Source organism: Prinia subflava, chromosome 2, assembly GCF_021018805.1.
Source record: "Prinia subflava isolate CZ2003 ecotype Zambia chromosome 2, Cam_Psub_1.2, whole genome shotgun sequence".
NCBI classification, from domain to species: Eukaryota; Metazoa; Chordata; class Aves; order Passeriformes; family Cisticolidae; genus Prinia; species Prinia subflava.
Window position 1 is genome coordinate 51,233,921 of NC_086248.1, and position 21,870 is coordinate 51,255,790.

Consider the following 21,870-nt stretch of genomic DNA (forward strand, 5'->3'; position numbering starts at 1 on the left):
GTCTTTAGGGAAGTGATTGAAAATTCAACTGAAAGTTTCCAAGTTCCATTCTGAGGGAAAAAAAAAAAAAAGTCCTACAGCTTTGGCCTAGTTTTTCAGGTTCTGTGCCCTAAAATGATGGACTTCTGAACAACAGGATCAAGATCTTGGTATTCATTCAGTGCTTCTGAGACCAGGAAATGGAAGAATGATGAAATCATGATATCCCAGTCTAACCATTTTAGTGTTAAGATCATGAATGGAGGCTATTTCTGCACACTATTGATAAGAATGTTGCTTCAGGTGCAAGAGTGTAGAGCAGGTCATATACCCAGAGCAGAAGTAACACACAAGACCTTTGTGTAAAATGTCTGTACAGCTGTGTACACTGCAAAGAACCAGAAGGGAAAACCTGTTATACAATATACCAAACTTTCAAATGTCATCCCAAAAATATTACATGTTATATGGGCTGTAACAGACAGACTGAAACAGATGCAGAAGGACATCCTTCTGCACTGTAGATTTACTGAGATAGGATATAATTCAGTTTTCCTACATAGGAAAACAAAAATTCATTAATTTTTCTGAGAACATTGTTCTGAGAAAGGTCAACTCTATTGGTACAGGAAACCCAAATCATCTTTCTAACATGAAATAATAAAAAGTACTCTTTGTTTCTAGCTTAGTGATATATTAAAAAAACTGAAATGTTACAAAATTACTTCTTTTTCCTTAGTGGATCACTTCTAACATTCATATAGTTAGCTATATTGCCTCTGCATACTAAGAAATGTGTGGTTTCTTTTCCTAAGCCTCAAACAAAATCAAAACCCCTGTGTTTTGATATACATATGGTAAAGATGTATTGGTAAAGAACACTTGCTTATATTTCCCAGAAGTAGGGTTGCCTGTGTGTAACAAATGTTCCTGATGTGAAAGAAACACATAAGAGAATTTTTTTCTCATAAAATTTAGATGAGTGCCCAGGTTACTTTTAGTTATCCTCATAGTCTCTAGGCTGTCTTCCTTAAAAACATGGATGCTCCTAGGTGGTTTTGTTTTTGTTTTTTTTTTCTTTTCTGTGGTCCAGAAATGCCTGAGGATGAAGCATAGGGATTACGTGAGCATGTATAATGAGAATGTTCCTATTCTGAGACCTTTGGTAAGAGGAGACAAAGACATGAGGATGCAGCTGCAGCAGAAGTGGATGGGAAAGCATGGCAACTGCATAGGAAGAAGATGTGGTTTTCATCTCAGTTGCACAGTGGGAAGCACCTAATTCAATAAGTTTTCTGTTCTCCTTATTTAGAAAATTTTGAACCTACATGCTTTTGGGGTAGAGGAGCGTGGAGAGCATTCATTACAAGTAAATAAAGACAAACTAAACACCACTTGAAGGACTACAGTTTTTTCTGAATATATTAAGATGCTGAAATGCATCTTACAGTAAGAGACCCTCAAGACACATAATCAGTCAGTCTGGCTCTGAAAGTACTGCTTGGCTATTGAATTTTTCATCTGTTTTGTGAGAGGATTTCATGCTTTCCAGTTCGTTTCTACTAAAGGGCATTCAGAATTAACAGTGTCTGGGAAATGTAGCAGAGGCAGAGACTATTCATAAGTTTTTGACAAAAGTGCCTGAATAGCAAGGAGTGATGTGTTTGGTCTTTCAGGCTCCTGCACAAAGTGGAGTTACCACAGTGCCAATGTTGGGAACCTTTTGATATTTATTGAGGAATAGTTTGTCCTTCCAAGCAGAACAAATCTGGTGTTCTGTCTGTGTCAGACAACAGAAAGATCAGAAGCAAAAATAGCTTTCACAAATACTTAGGGTGGTGATTTATCTATTTTCTAACAGATAAGAGTGAAGAAGAGACAACACTGACATTGAACTAAACACCTTGAAGCATTATTTCCCTTGATTCTCAACACAAATTGTTTCAGGAGAATTATTTGTTCTTTTCCTGTCATTTATTTAAATAAATTCTCACCAGATTCAGTGATTCATTTTCCCCCAAAGGGTTGGCTACGCTGCCAGCAAAAGAAGACTCAAAGATTAACAAACTAGCTGTCTTTTAGAGAAAATGCCACTTGTAGTTTACCTGCATTTGTTTTGTCTGAGGACCCTTACCTGAATATCTGATAGATCATTAACTGAGTTTTGCTTAATCAGTTTTCACAAGCAGAGTGTTTCCTTCCCCATGCACACCTGTCTGTTGTGTATTCTGGGTGATCCCACAGGCATTTCAGAGGCATGAGGAATAATCTAATACTCCCAAAACCTCTTTAACACTGTCTTGGCCCAGTAACAAGCTGCAAAATTAGTCCTGGTGATGGAGTGCTAGCTGGGATGCCAGTCATAGCCTTCAGTCTCTTAACTGGTAGGTGAGCCCTCCTGGGACATGCACCTGTCTGCCTACTATTGACCCTCTGCAGACAGCCTCCATCCCTGCACAACTCTTCCACCCAGTTGCCTTATACTTCTGGGTGGATTGGGCTTTTGCTGTAGCAAAAAAAGGAGCTGGGAAAGTACAGAACTTTGTGATTTGGAAATCTGGCACTGTTCTTCTGAAACTGTGCTCCATTAGTCTGATGAGCAGCGACACAGGAGAAAAATGACAACAGTAATTTGGAAACTCAGAGAAACAACTGCACACAGGTGTTGGCAATATGTGAATATCTTTGTCTTGGATAAGGCTTGAGCAAAATGGGTTCAATGAAGCAGAAGCAGATGTTGGCAGCAGGAGGAGGAGGAGTAGATTTGAGAAAAATAGATGCTATGCACATTGTAATTATTGTTTACTCTGTGAGGAGGAATGAATAATACTGTGCTTAACAGAGGCAAGGAGATGCCAAAAATGTAGATATTTTCCAAAGAATGTGTTAAAAAATGTAAGGGCAGAAACAGATGAAGAGCAGAGAAATTCTGTATCCTTACTTGGATATAGGTCTTAGAAAATACTGATAAAAGAGAACCTCAGAAATAAATTGAAGAGCTCCCTTAGAACATTAACAAATAAAATGGCATTTCTCTCAAGTACAGCAGCAAGCTACTTTGAATAATGTCTGTCATATGTAGGGAGATGAGCTTAAGTTTTGGGTTATGTGGATCTATAAATGGACATACATTTTTTAATGTCAGATCTAAGCTTCTTGGGGTAGTCCCTCATCTTTCAAATATACTTAGAGAACACGCTGTGCTAGTGCACTATAGATAGAATAAAAAAACAAAGGTGAAAACTCTTAATGGTAAATGTTACGTATATAAAGGATGGTGTATTTTTAGAGTTATATTTGAATTATGGCCACCAGATGGATGGATAATGATCAGCTGATTTTCTGTCTGACATATGTTCTAGATTTATCTAGATTTGCATACTTTTTAAATCAAATGCATAAATCAAAATTCACTTACTTGAAGGCATGTCAGACTGTATTCATCATCTTCCTGGGTTGTCTAGCATTACGCAGTGGAGGGAGGTTATGCCAGAGGAGATGTGCTGGAGAGGAAAGGGAGGGCTTTGAAACAAATGCAGAAGTGCAAACTGTACTGCAGAAGAGAGTAGCTTCATATGGCATGAGTTGTAGACTAGATTTTTCTCCATGTAAAAAGTAACCATTTTGGGGCCAAAACATCCATCCAAGAGAGATAAGAGGGGGGGAAAGTCCACAGGGCAGGCTTGAGAAAGTGTATTTTGATGTTAATGTCATTCTGTAGATCTTAGGTGAACAGCAGTCTACTCACAACAGTACTTTTGGCTCCACTGTATTAATGGCTGGAATGAAATGGGCAGGAAATGCAAGCATCCTGGTATTTTGGCATTGAGAGTAATTTTAACAATTTTACTAAGCAAAAGAAGAACCCAAGCATTTTCTGTTCTGACGTGTAATTTATGGTCTTTTTACTTGCTGTGGTGAGCATATGAGAAAAAAAACACATTTAGGACACTTAGAGTTTAATAAATACGAACAGCCCCAAAAAGCCATGAGACTGTGTGTATAAACATGGATTTGTTCTCCTTATTTTCATATTTCGTGCCAAGTGCTGATCTCACCCTCTGATAGTATAATGCTAAATCTAAGTGAGAATGTCGGTGTATGTCTGACCATTGGACTGGATCATTTTAAAGGTCTCTTCCAGCCTTGATGACTCCATGGTTTTTATGTGTTTTCTGAAGAGTGTCATTCTTGAGTGCCTATGTATAGTTTCTACATTTTGCCACTGATGGAAAAGTTTCATTTGGATTTAATCTGTTTTCCTGCAGACAGGAACTGTCTGCTAAATCTCCAGATGAGACCTTTCACTTACTGCCCTGAGTTAAAGCAAGCAGTTTATTTGCATGCTCATGTCACCTTTCAGACTTGGCAGTCCTACTTGTGCCTTTGTTGTGCAATCCAAGAAGGATTCACTTCTTCTATTACAAGGCACTTAGAGATACAAAGAAGATTAAGAAAATTTCTTCTTTGTTTTGGATTGACACAGCTGAAAGGCACTTTGATGGAGAAAAGAAAATGTTTGTGGTAAAAATGGCAGGTCAGCATCAATAATCAGTTCTGCCTCTTCCTTCCTGCACATCATAGCAAGTCATGTTTGATATCTATTTGTATAATTTTTTTCTATCCATGAAATGAAAGCAAGAATATTTCCCAAGCTTAGCAGAATTTTAAAAGGGGGACTGTGATGCTCTGCTTCTTATATGAACAACACTAACATGAGTGACACTTTCCATATCCAGTTCTTAGTCTAAATACAGCCAGTTGTAAACCAAAAGCTGACAGCCTTCCATCAGATTGGTCTCCAATACCATCTGTATCCCTTCCCACTCAAAGCACTGACCGTATTTAAACAAAGAGACAACATTCCTGCTCCCACACTGCAAACAGAACTTCATTCATATAGAGCAAGTAACTACTGTTTTAAATTGAGTAATGGATACCTAATTATAAATTGCTCTGTTAATTATCACATTATTGTGTAAATGATTGTATTATAGCCTTCTGTGACTGCTAAGGGCAGTTTTCACACTGTGTGCCACTTTCAGCCAAGTATCCTTCTGCTCTGGGTGTTCACACTTCATCTGATGATTCAGGGTGTGATCATGCACACAACTGCGTGTGATCGGAAGCCGACTGTGGTCACCAGTTTTCACATTCAGTTCAATGGCCTTTGAGACAGGGAGCACAGGAGCAGAATATGGTTGGTTCCATTATTTCCAGGATTCAGTTATTTATTAGATGAAAGTCATATGCTCAAGAGAAGGTTAAACCAGGCTAACAAGCAGCAAAGGCAAACAAGTGGTTTGATATGTGAAGGATAAAGAAATTCTACGATGAGTTTCAGTTGGTGTTTTGAGAGTCACTTTATATAGTATTGAGGTCATTTTATATAGTTTGCTCCTTTGTAAAATGAGTTTGTTCTAACAAGATTCTAAATAAGAACATGAACAAGATTCATAATAAGGAAAACATGCTTTACTTCACACAGAGTATTTTAGTTCTCTTCTAAGTGATTGCATGTCAAAACCGCTTTAAAAGAGGGAATAGCTCATAAAAGGATGTACAGATGGCTGGCAGAAAGGGTTGTTGCTGACCCTATTCACAGGTTTCATGTCGGTGCAGAGTTGTTCATTGTGACAGTCTGATGTGCAAATGGCATGGTAAGGACATGCACAGACAGCCTCCTGTCTTCTTCAGGGGCAGAAATTGAAAGTATTGAAATGTATGGCTTTTAATAACAAAAGAGCCACTGGGCAAAGCCTCTGGCTATTGTACTATTGAGCAGGTGATGAGCATCCTTCAGGCTACAGCTGTTTTCTTCTTCTCTTTGTTCCATCTGCAGATGTTGCTATGAGGAAAGGAGTCAGCAATGACTGATGTGGAGCCTGTGGTCACAGATTTTGCCGCATCAGGACGGGCAGGCCGCCGAAACGCCTTACCAGATATCCTGGGCTCTCCTGCTGGTGCTGGGACTTCAGACCTGCCACACAAACTGGCTGAGCTCTCTGTTTCAGAAGGTAATGGCTGTGCATTCAGAAAAGGACATTTTTATGCAGTCATCCTTAGTGCTTTTTTAAAGGCTTCCACCACTGTGCAGTTTTGATATCAATACTAATATTTCTTTCATCATTTAGAATTAAATTCAGCCTTACAAAGCAGTTATCACATGTGCCTCCTGATGAGACAAGTTAATATTAACCCATATCCATATCCATCCACAGATCCAGTGTTAGCAGCTTAGGGAAACAGTTCAGTGCTGGGAACTGAATTCCACTTCCCTTGAGAGAAAACACAGTTGTATTTCTGGGCAACTAGGATAACACATCACCCAAAACTGTAAATTCCAGTGTGCTACTGCACTGAGATAATTTTGCACAAGACAGCAGAGCTGTGCTGTTAATACAATGACAGCTATCCTAACTCAGGTGTTATAAATACCAGGACAATTTATTACCAAATTCAATAATTTGGTTTATTAAAAATTCAAATCACAAAATTTGGAATCAAATTACAGAATTTTAAGCAATAAAAAACGCCCCACAAACAGCGACACTTACTTGACAGAGTTTCTCCCGGGAAAAAGAGAGCCAAGGGTGACCCATAGACACAGACCCTGGCCGTCTGTGTCTCTAGCTGGGTACACCAATTTGCCATGTTCGAGGCTTGGTTTTTATACTCTTTATTCTGCCTCTGGCAATATTTCCCCATATTTCCCTTTGTTTCTTGGTTAGCTATTCAAACCCAAATCCATCTCCAGTCGGATTGAAAAGAGCTCCCCTCCCAAGTCCATGTGTTAATGTTCAGTTTTTATGGGTCCTTATAGTTGATGAATGTTCGAGATATGGGTGATATTGCTTGATGGTCTGTGAAGGTGGCTCCCGAGGTGTGAGTTGCTGATACAGGCTCATCTCAACAGGTCCCCTCCCAATACTTGAGAAGGCTGCAAAGTCTTTTGTTCCCTTCTGAATGGAGAAACCTCCTAAAACATAGACTTTTACCTGATATAAATTTATACAGCTTTATAATTTTCCAATTTACCATAAGAACATGAATTAATCATCTCACGTTTTTCACATCAGGCATATACATTAAGAGTAGTGTTGATAGTATTTTATTCCTGTTTACTAGGCTTTCAACTTTGCTGAGACCAGTGCCCTATTTTGCCATGTGCTTTCATTATATAAATGCTCTGTTGAGAAAGCACAGTTCTAATCAACATCAGCCTTGTGAGTTCCTTTTACTTTCAGAGTGACTTCAGGGGAATTTTCAGATTCAGAAAGATCTGATTTCTAATGCTTAAGAAACAAAAGATATAGACTGGGCCTGAGCATGGTCTGTCCCTACTTTGTTTAATCTGAATCAGAATTTTTTTCAGAAAACTTTTTCTTCTCATGCCCAGCACTACTGCTGTTGTGGTACCACCACAACAGGTGGTCCCACATCCAGGAGCAGTAATGGTGTGAGTGCAGCAAAAGGGAAGAAAAGCCTGTGCTGAGGTGTGAATGGTCCATGAATCTGAAGTAGATCATTAAAGGGATTCCTGGTCTCCGGGGTTGCATATCCTCCTTTTACATTGCCCAAAGAAATTACAGAATGTTAGGTGTACAGCCTCCTAAAGCACCGTAAAAGGCTTGGGGGGAGGATTTATCTGATCTCAAATGGTTGTTATTTTGGTGATTTAATTTCTAGTCATGTGCTTGGGGTTCTGTAATCTAAAGCCCACACGGGCCCATCAAAGGACTGTTAAGCAGGTAGAAAGAACATTTCCTGGAGGACTGAGAAGGGCCAAATGACTATAACCTGACTTGAACCAGGAGAAGCAAGGAAAATAAGAATCTGAATGGGTTCTGGAAGAAGGCATTATTTTGTCTTGAGGAGACATTTTCCCCTATGAATATGAAAATTATGTCCCTACAAAACAAACAGGAAAGAGTGCAAGTTTTTTTATAAGAAAAGTTACAGCATGGCATAAAGTAAGTATCTAGCTGTCTTGGTTTGGAAAGACAGGTATCTGTCAGGGGAAACAGGAGTTTCCCTCAGAATGGAGAATGTAAAAACCCCCTCTCTCCAGATTATTACAATTTTGCAATTAGGAGCTTTCAGGCAAAATTATGCAAACAGGAATAACAGTTGTTTACTAGGAATATAAAAAAAAATACAAATGCAGTAGTACAAAAACCAAACAAGCAAACAAACAAAAGTCCTAGAAAACCCTGACAGAGTCAGAGATACAACCTGACACCCTGTTTTCAGTGCTGGAAGCAGTCCAAATATGTCCTCCCAGAGTAACAGATGTTGTTCTGTGAAATAGAGATGATGCTGTAGAGGAAAAAAAAAGGCAGGGGGGTGTCTAGTGCTGGCAAGATGGGTCTGATCTTCCTCCCAGGATTCAGTGGAAAACCAACTGCATTAGTGTTTGGGATTGCAGGTTTTATCCTGGTGGAAAGGCTTTGGCTCCTCCCACTGGGTGGAGCATCTCACAGTGGAATGAGGTGATGTTATCAGTCATGTGAGAGGCCTTAAATGACCCATTCACAGGTGATGTCCCTCAGAGGAGGATGGGTGCAACAGGATGGAAGAACAATATCTCCCAACTGGTTTCAATAGATGAAAATAGAATACACATTTTTGGTTACATTTTTCAACCCAAGACACTAGCCCTCCAGATGACACAATAGTCCTCCTCTCCTGGTCTCCATCTAATTCATTAAGAAGAAGAAATTAAACACCGCTATGTTACATTTAGCAAAACGTACTGATGTCGTCTTAGAAATACAGGACCAGCACTGCCAGGATTTGAAGAACAGTTAAGAGCATGGAATTGTCCTTGGCTTTTGTCATTGACAAATAGCTGTGCCAGAGCATGTTGGAAGGCAGCAGATTCTGTTGTCAGCAGTTTACAGTCGTGACAATAGGAAGTGTATACAGGATGCAGTTAGGTCCACTCTGACAGCTTGAGTGCTTTCTGGGGATGGGAATTTCACGAGTATCAGATGGGAATTTCAGCCTCATTGTGTTGTACCTTAAAGTTTTGATGAGACAATAAGCAAACAGAGGAGAATTCATCAAAATCGAAAGACAGTTTTGAAGTTCAAGTGCTGTGACAGGGAAGCAGTTTGTTTGTGAAACATTTGGGGCTCTAACAGGCATCTCTTTTGCTTATTTCTGACTTAACAATAAGTCATTAAAAGAGGAAAGTCATTTGCAGCTCAGAACAAAGAAATTAGATAAATGAGAGAAGTAGAGAAGATGGAACATGTGGCTATATAAAGTATGCCCTATTTTGTTGCTGCTCTGAAATTCAGATTCAGTGAAGATTATAGGAGATGGTGAGGAGGACTCTCTCCATCTTCTTTCAAATTTAGTTAATGCTCATTGGATCATACATTTCCTCTTTCTAAAATGCTGTCAGCTACTCTCATAGTGAAAAATCAGGAACAAGATGTGCTAATACTTTCTGGTTTAGAAAAGAAAAGAGACTTTGCCCTATTTTTTAATGAAGACAAAAGGACCGTATCTGTATGATATAAATGTCCATATACTCTGCAAGCCAAACAAAGCTGATGTTCTCGTGAGAGGAACAGGAGAGATTCTGGCACCAGCTATTTATCTTGGAGCCTAACTCTGAAATGCAGACCATCTGTATCATGTCTGATCATCCTCTGGTGGTGTGTAAGTTTTGAATCACTTGAGACTGTCCACAAGTGGTCTGAAACCACGTTGAATAGTTGTTTGGTGTCACTGGTGATCCAAAGGTTGAAGAGGAGGCTGCAATAAGTTTGAGAGCAAGAAGCTGTCTGGTCTTCTACATTTGGTAACCTGCGTTAGGGCACCATTCTGGCGATAACACTCAGCAGCTTAACTAGCACCTATTGCACACCTAAATGCCAACAAGTATGAGATTAGATTTCCTCCAACAAACTGTTTTCTTCTACCCTGTCTAAAAGACTCCACTAATATTAGATGTCCAACCTGCACAGAAACAGCCAATAGAGGAAATTGCTCTGTCTCCCTTTCCACAACAGTGCTGTACTACATAAAGCTGGAAGATGTCAAGTAACTTGGTTCTTTATCGCTATAGAATTCCAAAGCCTCTTAATCTCTGAGGAGACTTAAAACATCAAGCAGTTTCTGTCAAGGGCTTTAGCTGATGAATTGTGTACAGCATTATATATTTGCTGTGATATGTAGAGACCAAGATACATAGCTCTTTTGGGTGTTTTTGACATTTTATAGCAAGTCAGAGAGTGTACCCCTTAGATTATGACTGTGGAGGAGATGGAGGAGTATGGAGTGGAGGACAATACAGCCAGATGTGCTGAGCAGACCTCTCCTTGTCCCCAAAAGCTATGGACTACCATAGATTTGGGTATGCTGTTACCACTGCTACCACCATGGGGGGCTTGAAGGTAATGTGAAAATTATTATAATGGTTTGCAAGGAAATCAAGGCAAGAGGAGTTTCTGCTTCTCAGTGAGTAAACCTGATCAAAAGAAACAACATGGAACAATGCATATAATGACCAGAGACACTGGGGAGCTTTTATTTCTATCAGTCATGTAAGCATTCAACTCTAATCTGTGAGTGAACTTCCAACTCAGAGCAACAAAAAAATCCCCCATTTTGTGAAGACAGGGTAAGTTCATGCAGGTATTTCTTGTCAAAGAACATCGGCAGATAACTGGCATATCCATAAACTATTATGTTATCTACCTGAAACCACACAGTGCTCAAAGGAATGCAATATTCTAATTTGATTTTGGAAATGACCCAGAAAAAAAAGTAATAACAGTAATACAAAGTTATTTCCAATCTGTTTTTTGCAGCCAAATACACATTGATCAGCGTATCCAAGTAGTGGGCAAATCAACACCAAGAGGCATCGGCTTTTAGAAGATGCCTCTCAAAGTTCTTTCTCTCTTGAGTTAATCTCTCTTTCTAAAGCACCCATGACTATGGTAGTAAAGAGCCAGTTCAAACAGATGATCAGTGAACCCAGATACTTGGTTGCATTAAAAAAGCTGTGAGAATGTGTATAGTTTAAATGTTTAATTCTGTCTCTGTTTAGATGCAGGAGCAGAGAGTGGAGAAGTGTCATCATCCAAAGCCTTGCTGGAAAGTCAAGAGGCGGAAGGAAAATGCAGTGATTCCTAACGCCTGAGGACTTTTGGATTCATGAATCCCATGAACAGACTTCCCAGTTTCCCTGTGTCGCCCCTTCTGAAGTGTGGTAGCAACTTTAGCAGCACAGATATGACTTTGCAACACACTTGTACCTAGGTGATTATGTGGATTGCATACAGTTCTTTCTACTGTCATCCTTCAAAAGCAATGTTCTGCATATCCAAACAGGAAAAGAACTAAAGAATGTATCTCTTGTTTTCAGTTTTCTCTCTTGTTTTGTTATAGTATCTGTCCTAACTAATCTTCTTTGACAGCTCTAATTAATATACCTACCAGGAATTAATCATTGTTTCAAAAAAAATCCTGTTTCTTAATTTCCCAAACCAGCTTATTTTTCTCTGACACAGAGGTGTGTTTACTCCCCACAAGGTGATGTTAAGTATATATTAGATTACAGACATTATCTGTAATTTATCTCCCAAGATTTTTGTTCTCATTAGACATATATAGATGGGTGTGAGAAAAAAATAATTACATAAAATAAAACTTTCTCTTACTCGGGTCACCAGAAGGTTTTATAAACTACTTAAACATCAGTGTTTGTTTTGAGACTCTCCTTATCTCTCTTTAATTATGGCAGATCATCTCAGTTCTCCCGCTCTTTGCAGTCTCGCCACTTTGGCCATTTGTTTTCATGCTGAATATTGTAGCTGTTCATGTGTATCTCAAGTAAAGTAGGTAGGTTTGTATATGATGAAAATTGTTTAATCTCACTGTGGAAATTAAATATCTATCATATTTTCTGTCTTCAGTTGATTTCTTAATGTTTCTCCTGTAGAACAATATTTCAAGCCAAATGAGACATATTTCTTTTATTTCATCTAGATTTTGCTTTGTTGTTTGCCGACAGTGAATATATTTCAATCATTGTGACTTTTACAAAGATTTTAGGCAAAGTTTTTTCTTTACTGAAAGGACTTGTTTTGTTTTGGAGATCATGCTCTTGAAAATACTTGTCATTCATTCCCTTATTGTAGGAGGCTTAAGATTCAGGTACAGATATGAACCTTCATGATTCCTTGGGTAGCAGCCACTTATGTACATCATGAAAACAAAGGAAGCATCTCTGACGGGTACATCCCACATGTGACTGGTATTCCATCTATGAAATATTTGTGCAATCTAAACCTGGCAAAGAGCTTGTAAGAGCTCAAGAGAGCTTATAAGGCACTACTTTCATTCCTGCTGTGCATTTACTCATACCCTGGCTTTTGGGGACTATTCAATAAAGGATCCAGTTTAATTCAACTGAACTGATAATTGGTTCCCTCCTCTTAAATCTGTTTTGATTTAATAAATGCAAGATCCCAATTTTTTTTTCAGATTTGGAAATGTAAAATAATTCACTCCACTGGATCTAAACACTTGGCTTAAGAAAGTCTGAAAGGCTGAACTAGTTGACACTGGAGGACCAGAGCTGAAAACCACAGTGGAGAGGGACTAGGAGGTAACTATTTGTGGTACACACTCTTGTTCTGAGTTGTAGTCCCACTCTCCTATACCAGCCTCCTTTATGGCATCACAGTACATCAGACTGGTAAATTAGAAGAAACTGTGGTGATCCCATCAAAATCAAGTATATAAGTATTACTGAAATACAAGTGCTTATATGCTTTGCTCTTCTGGGTCATGGCCTATATCGAATTCTGTGCTTCTTTCACAGTTGCAGCACTGGATATATTTAATTTCTTCTCTGATACAATACAGACATTGAAATTTGGGTTACAGGGATAGATACTTTGTTAGTCTAAGCTAGTTTGAAATTTTTTGCTATTAACACACCAATTACGAACCAGCTGAATTCAGCAAATTATTCATGTGCTAAATTCTATGTAAAAAAACCCCAATCTATAACTGAATACATAAATGGCATTAACTGCTCACAAATGTAGAGTTTACAACTAGTCAAGAATGCTCAACACCCTGGGGAATTATTGTAAGCACTCAGGTGTTTAGTTTGTACTTGAGTTTATGAACCTGTCGATGAAAATATGTTGCGTAGAAACAAGAATTTTAACAGCAAACATGAAAAAACACAGCAGTAAAAATTAAGATTTAAAATGCAATATAATTAAAAGCAGGATGAACATTTTTAAAAGGTCTGTAATACATTGTATGTTTATTATCTAGTTGCAAATTAACTAAGTTACAATCACAGAAATTCTTCTTTGCCATGTGCATGTATGGTTTGTGTCTAAACAAGTATTAGTCTAGATTGCATGAGAGATTTCTTTTATAGTTAGTTGTAGCAGTAGGAATAGGTAGTTATGCCTGGATTTTACCAAATTTCTCAGTTGTGAGCCAAATGCATATTTCTGACCAGTATAAACTGACTCACAAACTGACTGACGTGGGAGACATTGTACCATTTAAACTTTGGTCTTTGGAGCAGAGTTTATTTGTTGTGCATGATTCTTCACTCAGGCAGAAGGGAACTCACCCCTTTAGGCCTGTCTGGGGGGCTTTATGCCATGCTGTCTAATACTCTGGGGCTTGGGGAAGCTTTGGTTCATTTTCTTGTTAGTGTGCTGAAGACAGATAATAGTCCTACTAAACTTTCAGCTGAGTCTGCAAAGAGCAAATGAGGTGCTTCTGAATATGTTTGTCATTGAGCCAGTGTATCCAGTTTCAACCATTATCCAGGCTGTACCATCCTCCCTTAGTTCAACTAATGAGTAATTGATAACAGTGCATTCTCTTGGTTCACATGGCCACAGTGTTATGGCCCTAAATCAGCAGGGTATTTTAGAACATGCTTAAGTTTAAATGCAGAAGGGTTTCACAGGACTCAATAGAACTACTTAGGTGCCTAAAATTATGTACATACTTCATTTCCTTGATAAATGACAGCAGCAATCTTCTATTAGGGCTAATCTGGTATTATAATGCATTAATCCCAATTTCCATTCCAGCAAGTTTGGTACAGGTAATAGCATCTTTTTCATCATCTTACAGCACTATCCTGGGCTTTCATAAAGCAAAGAATTTCATGTTAGTACCGATCAAAAATGGTAACTTTGTTGTCTCCATATCTTAGAACATGAAGCAATTATCCATTCTTAGCCATTCAGCATGCTAAAAAAATGGCAGGAAGTATCCTTGTAATTTTATTGTGCATCTATAAAACAATTGTGGTTATTTTGAATATATAGAAAATTCTCCTTAATGTTTCCCAGACGTCATTAAGAAATTGTAACTGCACTTGACTACTTAAAAATTACAGGAGAGCAGTGGCTATAAGAGGCTTAAACTGCACTTTCCTACTACTACCACTTTACCTACTACCATTAATAGGCTAAATATCCTTTATGTATCACACACATAAAGAGGAATACTTCAAGGTTTAGCAAATTAGTATTAGTTCATATTCCTCTCTTCTGTCTGCTAGTGCTCTATATGTGCTAAAGCCCATGAAATTGAACAAAGACTTCTCCATGGCTTTCTCCATGTGTGTTCAGGGAGCCTAAGCCCCAGATGGTGGCGAGTGTGGGTTCCCCTGGTCCAGACAGCTCAGACCAGTGGGGCTGAGCCCACCGGGGTCCCAGGGCACTTGCTCTGAAGTAGAAATCGCAAAAGGCTTAAACTGTCCTGCCATCTAGTGGGATCCTGAGCTTACCAGGTAGGCTGTGCAAGGCAGTGCAGGGAGACAAGTTTAAGAGCAACCTCGCTGCAGACTGGGCTGGTGAGAGGCAGAATGTCTCTATCTGATCCAACACGTTAACTTCAGAAGTTTTGCCACGGGCAAAAAAATCCATGTGATTGCAAACAGAAAGCATCTTGTGTTTCCCCACCCATAAACTCTTATTGTAAAGCAGGTGTCTGAGTCTGGCTTGGAGCCTACCTTGCTTTAGGTGCCGACTCTGCAATTTGGGCTTGGGTGGAAATCCCACCACAGATGACTGTTTTGACCTTTTTTAGGGATAATTGTGTTTCATCTTCCCAACCTGAAGCTGTTCTACTTTGGCTAGTAATTAGCAATCATTACTGAGAGCTCTTCATTTACCGTCTTGGTTTATTTCTCTCTTCAGCCCAGTGGGGACCTTCCCCATAGATGTAAGCAACAGGAACCCTGAAGGCCATCACTTCATCTTGGCATGTGCCACATCCCAATACCAGATCTCTGGATTTTAGTGCAAGACTTACATTTGATGGATAATGGGGGGAAGGGGAGGGGGGGGTGGGCTCAGGGTTGTTTGTGTGGTATTTGTTTGTTTATTTGTTTGTTGGGGGGCAGGGGTTGCCTGTGTGCTGTGGACTTTTCTTTGCTGTGGCCAAAATAATTGCTTGCAATGTAAGGACCCTGTTGTGAGGATTTGGCCAATCCCTACCAATGCTTTATTCCTGGGGCTCTGCTATGCAAGGATTGATGCTGTAATTCCAGTGCTTATCATACAATGTAGGGAAAAGCTTATCTGTGAGAGACTGGCTTGACCCTACTGTGTAGGGCTTACTGTGCTTTTATTTCCAGACTCCTCGGACATGTTTGTCAATGATACATCAGCAGTGTAAACACAAAAAGAAGGAGCATTTGAGCTGCTGCTAATGCCCAGCAGTATTCCAGAAACAGTTTTCCAGTAAGGCACCCAGTTTCGTTCGGGTGCAGGAGCATTCCCGAGGGATGGGCTCCGCAGCCGTCAGGCGGCACCTCCCGCCCGGCAGGCACAAGGTGGCGCCCGAGCCCGCGCCAGCCACACAGCCGTGCCCTGGCCTTCCTCACAGCCTCGCCCCTGTCCGGCTCCCGGCTTCCCAGGCACGGCGGAGTTCGGGTCTCCTTCGGGACGATGGCTGCCGTGAGGAAGAGCGGGGGCTGCAGCAGCGCAGCGGGACGGAGGACGGGGCTGCCCACGGGCGCCGGGTGCTGGCGGCAGAGGGCGCCCTTGCCCAGGCGCGGCCTCGGCTCCAGCGGCCGCCGCCGCGGCTCGTCCCACACGGACCCCGGGCTCGTCCCACACGGACCCCGGGCTCGTCCCACACGGACCCCAGGCTCTTCCCCGCACCGGCCCCGGGCTCGTCCCCGCACCGGCCCCGGGCTCGTCCCACACGGACCCCGGGCTCGTCCCACACGGACCCCGGGCTCGTCTCCGCACGGACACCGGGCTCGTCCCACACCGACCCTGGGCGCCGCAATTCCCGCGGCTTCCCAAGCAGGGGGAAGCGGGCTCAACAATCCAATCCTATCCCGTTTTCCTTCCTTCCCTCTTGATTTGTCGCCCCTACTCCGTTCAAAGCTTACATCCATCTACTCCTTTCCTGTCTTACGTGCTCACCCCTTGCTTCACTCACGCCTCAAGCCCAACATCCACTGTTAGTGCTTTCGACACTCAGTATAGGAAACGAATCTCTTTAATTAATTCCGTATTCGCTAAAATAAGAAGGACAACCCATCGCTGTTCCTCTCAGCAAGTATTAGGCAAATTTTATTTTATCAGACAGACTCATGAGAGAACCTTGAGCCAGGCCCAGAAAAGCCCTTGCCTCTAACACGAAGAGAGGGAAAGCTTCTGTGGAAAACAAGTAACACGCAAGTAGAGCTGGTGTTGCAATCTAAAAAGTGCTGAAATAAGTTTCTTCCAGGCATCTTCTTTCAGACAGCCTTTGAACCCTGCTTTGTTGTGACTCAAAACTTCTAGGTAAATTTATAAAGGATAAAATGAAATGCTGGAATGTAAGAAGGAGTATATTTAAGGGAGGGGAGACAAACGGCAATGAGGTGGAGTTAAAGGCATGATGGTTGCACCACGTTTCCTCTCCCTAGCCCTTCTTTTATCAGAACATCTGCTCCAGTCATGGTGCAAGGAAGTCAGCCTGGTCCTGCACCCTCCACTGGCTCTGGACTCTGGATGTTTTGAGCTCTGGATGCAAGGCTGATCAGTCACTTAAGAAAGTTTCAAAGGTCTGGAAGAAGATGCTATGAGAAGACTTGTTTAAATATTACAAGACTAGTTAATGGTTTTGACCATAGAGGGTCTGGTTTATGTTTACTGTTGCCACACTGAGGGGGAAAACTTTCATAACATGTACACATGAATGTATGGAATTAAAGAAACGGTGACACTATCTATATATCCCCACTGGTACTTAGTGCAGTACAGTCCACAAAGTGAGTCCCATGATTATCCAGGCAGGGACTACAGGCCTGCTTTCCTTTCTGTGTATATCTGTACTTTTTCCCATAACAGACTCTGGATTTGGCAAAGTATGAACCCACACTTAGTAAGTGGGATGTGTTTTTAAGTTTCCTGGTATAGACTTGTCTATTGTGACCATCTCATGTGTTTTCTTGCATAATCCAGGATATAGAATGTCTCTGAATTACTTCCTGCATCATGTACAATAGGTGTTGTTGTTAGCATGGTTTACATTTCGCAGGATTGAAAAGTCTTGTAAGGCACTTTGAAAGTCGGCCAAAGGCTTAAGTGTCCTCTCAGATAATATGTACTTCTTTTTTAATATAAATTTCTGTAGGTTTAACTTTCAGTGACTGGAGTTTTGTGTACCAGACTGAAGAGACCACTGTTTCTCTGGGATTGTCTCCAAACACCCAGTATGACCAAAATTTTCTCCAAGCTTGTCTTGGTACTAGTCCTTATTTAAAGCTAGTTATGAGCTATTGTAACCCTGCAATGCTTCAAGTTGCTCCAAATTGTGTTCCAGGAAGTTTACATATTTAGACTCATAAAAACTCAGAAATGAGTCAGTGCTTGGTCACAAACTAGTATGTAAAGCAGGAATATGGTTGCGCTCTTGAATGAATCAAGTTAGGTATGTAATTCCAGCTAGGTCACCCAGCATGAGGTTTCATTTCAAATGCCCGATCTGTGTCAGGCATTTGTTCATCCATGACAGGCCCATAAATTGATAACCTAATTAAATTATTTATCAAGACTGTGGAATTAATATATTTCTCCAGAATCACTTACACTGCTCTTTAGAACTTCTGAGGAAACAGCTTCCTCTGGGTGAGAGATTCCAATTTAGAGGACACAAACCCAGAGGAGTGTGGCTCCAGCTACATCTGGGAGATCATATCTGGCTCCAAAAGGCTGTGGCTGTGTCCTGTCAGTCCCTAGCTCAGTGGAACAGAGGAGGACCTTAGGAATATCCAAATGCAGGTAGTTACTAGCTGAGTTTTAACTTTGCATCTGTTTTACGAGTTCAGTAGTTGTTTTCTTATATTCTTGGTTTCTTGAAATTCAGTCAAATAAACCTGATTTTACTTCTTGCCTAAATCTCAGCTGGTACTGAGAGTGATTTCAGTATATCATAGAAAATGGAATGCTTTGGCATGGACAAACTGAATGAAGGTACATTGAGCAATTCCAAAAATGTCTTAAATTCAGTGCTGCAGATTGCACAGTGGTTTCATGTTTTGCTGAAAGGATTTACCTTGGGATTGATTAGCTTGAGATTTATTATACTGAATCCCAAATAATCACACTAATTTATGTATTTGACAGCCTCCATAGCATATTCTAAGACTACAGAAAAAGAACATGATATTTATGATGTATGACAAGTTAAACTCGTACCTTTAACACTGTAAAATTTATATTGATGATGATAAAAATCATTCCCTTCTTTGCTATAATACAGAGTCCTTGGACCCTTTTAAATAAAGAGGGTCCTTCTGCTCCACTAATATTCTTGCTAGTTTGCCATGAACACCAAATCTTCATGTCTCTCAGAATCAGCTGCAACAGGTCAAATGCAAGTCATCGAATCTCCTTAAACCTATGTGCTATTTTTCCATTCCTCCTAATAAGAACTATTTTAATTTAGTATGTTCATAGTATTCACATGCCTTCTAAATTTCTCTGAGTCATTATTACCCCTGAAATAGTCAGGTTGCTTATTTATACAACTTTGTTTCTTTCTTCCTTACATATACCCATGCTGAAATGGTAAGTCTGGAAAGCTGATTTCTTGCATTGCTTTTTGCAGTAACTAGACAGCTATTGTAAGTGACACCCAGTATCAAGCATTTCTACAGTTTACAGTTTAAAGGCTTTTAAATAGTTTTTCTATTGTTAAATGTAAAAGAAAGCAAAGACAAATATTAAAATAACAAAGGCCTAGTGGCACAAAATTAAAGTAACTGCATTGTAAATAATTGAACTGGGAGCCAGGAAAGTGGCTGGCTTTAATGGAGGCTAATTCTTTGAGGAGAATGTCTGACTTGAGTCAGCTAACTGTCAGTGACACAGTAATATTAAACAAAAGATAACAACCTCTCAAATGCCTTTCAGAAGCAGAGAACAACCTGGAGACATTTCATAGCATTTGCTTACTTTAAATCATTGTCAACCAGATGTCCTCCCAGCTTAAACCAATTCAAATATATGTCTAATAGTTCATAATGAGGTATTAGTGGGTATTTACTTTCCAGGAGTCTCCTAATCTCACGTCACACCAATTTGTAACATAAGAGAGAGTCTACAAGAATGGAATGCATGACCACAGACCACTTCGTTTTCACCAATTAGCAACCAAGACCAGAACTAGACCTTAACATGACTTGTGTCTAATGTTAGTCTGTCCTGGCATTATTTCGCTTGAAGTTTACAGTGGCAGGAAACCTGCTGAACATGTTCCTAAGTTTTGCCTAAGATGTGTCATGCTCTTAGGATATGGTGTAAACATGTCTTTTCTGCTCCTGCCTGCATTACCTTGCACCTCACCTATCATCTGGTCCGAAGCTGCAGCAAAGCCCTTCCCATGGCATTTATGCAGCACAAAACCGGATTCATACAGATGCTTTGTTCCTGGGGCCATGCTGTGGCCACTTGCTTGTGCAGCTGCATAATTGGGTGTCTTCTCCATGAGGCATTTCTCTCTTGTTGAACTTGGGATTTCTAATGAGCTGTCCATTGATAGAGTAAATAAACCTAGGTGTTTTCTGTGGCTCACCAACAGCACTGAGATGGTTTATTTTTATTAGGAGGATCAGCAAATCTCTTAGACAGCTAGAGGACGTATGAGTTAATTTCAGTTAAGAACATTCTACTCCCCTGTTTTACCTTTGGTTTTTCTGCAGCACCAGAAATGAAATCACACAGCCCTGAAGTAACATCATCCTGTCTGACACAATAGCTACTCAGTTCATTTCTATATTACTCTGAGATCAAAGCTGCACAGAGATTCACAGGAGGGCTTCAAGCTTAAAATTTGCTGAGAATACCATAGCATGCTGTCCATAAATAGAGGAAACTTCTTTCAGCTGCACATTATTTTCAGCTTCCTTAATTCAAAAGTAGCCCCCCCCTATATGTTTCATAATACTAAGAGTTTAAAGAAATGCCTAAGTGAGCTAGGACAACCAAATCCTGTTGGCTTTCAATGGAATTCAGTTCCTGACTTGCCTCTAAATGCCTACAGCTGCTTTTGTTCCAGGGGAGTTAGGCCCTAGTATCACTGCTGCCCTTTGTTGCACATATGGGTACAAGATGCTCTGCAGTTCCTGGATCTTCATTGCCAGAAATGTTTGAATAATGCAATCATCACTACATTATCGAAGGTCTTATAACATAGTATCCCCTTAACATAGTATTCGTGGCTGTTGTACAACAAAGATGGTGAAAAGACAGAGACTGAACTGAACTGAACTGAACTGAACTGAACTGAACTGAACTGAACTGAACTGAACTGAACTGAACTGGTGTAGCAAGAGAGCCCTGCCTGCATTATATCCAGGGAAGGACAGAGCAGGACAGATGAACCTGACTTCAAATATTAACTGCACCAATTTCCCTACTTTTCTACAGCCAGACACTAGCCTTTAGTGACTGGCTATTGTGATTAGATGCTCAGCAGATTATGAGGAATCCACACATGACAGAACCTCATGGTCAGACTTTTCTACCACAGCAGCCTGGTGACCAGTGACCATCCTGTGGTGTTCCCTTCCTCCCCATAACACACCCCCCTCCTTTTTTTTTTCTTTTTTTTTTTTTTCCTGAAGAAGTAATATTTTTTTCTTCCAAGTATAGAATGAAGGCTGAATGAGGCTGACAGCCTCCTTCTCTGAATGTCTGAGGGCATGTGAAGCAGGGATACCACAAGGGAAAAGGTAGCCAAAAGCAGGTTGTCTGTCCAGTATTTGAAGGCTGATGGTTAGAGCAGTCTCACCAGATGGCCTTTGGAAGCAAGGATTACTCATTACACAGGGATACCTTGCTGCAGAATTTTCATCTTTTAAGCAGACCTTGTACAGGGAATTCAAATGTGCCTACTTACACTGCTCAGGTAGTGTAAAGGAGAATGAATCCCTGTCTGTTCAGAATCTCCAGAGGTACTGTTTGTCACAGGAGTACACAGTCTGTTAAAACCATCCAAGTGCTGACAGCACAAAAGAAACTCCAAGCTAATCTCTCCAACCTAAAATGTGCACCAGGTCAGTGTATTTCACACCGTGATCTCTGTTTCAGCCATAGTGAAGCATTTCTGTAAGTCAAGATCACTTGTACTCGTTTTTGATGTTAGCATAACTCTTGCATAAGGGTCCACAATCAAACACAGGGGATAAGAGGCCATGGAAAACATTTCGAACTGTGGCTTATCACCCCACAAAGGAGTCAATAATGTAACATTTCCTACTGTTAATTTGTCCTGGTCCCAAATCATCATTAACACAGACATAAAACATGATGTGAGGACTCTGGCAACCTATCCACTTAAGAGGGAATGTGAACATTTTAACAGACCTTGTTT

At 40.4% G+C, this 21,870-nt stretch overlaps 1 protein-coding gene across 7 annotated transcripts in view; it reads left to right on the top strand.

The window, feature by feature from the left end:
* PKIB (cAMP-dependent protein kinase inhibitor beta) overlaps nucleotides 1-15,250 on the top strand; it is a 58,442-nt gene extending 43,192 nt beyond the window's left edge. For 6 of the 7 annotated variants that reach the window (XM_063389905.1, XM_063389904.1, XM_063389908.1 and 3 more), the window contains exons 2-3: nucleotides 5,822-5,996; nucleotides 11,048-15,250. In XM_063389905.1, coding sequence (XP_063245975.1) covers nucleotides 5,849-5,996; nucleotides 11,048-11,133 — 234 coding nt within the window. In that variant the 5' untranslated portion in view covers nucleotides 5,822-5,848 and the 3' untranslated portion in view covers nucleotides 11,134-15,250. The remainder of the gene's footprint in view (nucleotides 1-5,821; nucleotides 5,997-11,047) is intronic. The other variant, XM_063389903.1, reaches the window with a different exon arrangement.
* Nucleotides 15,251-21,870: the final 6,620 nt, after the last annotated feature.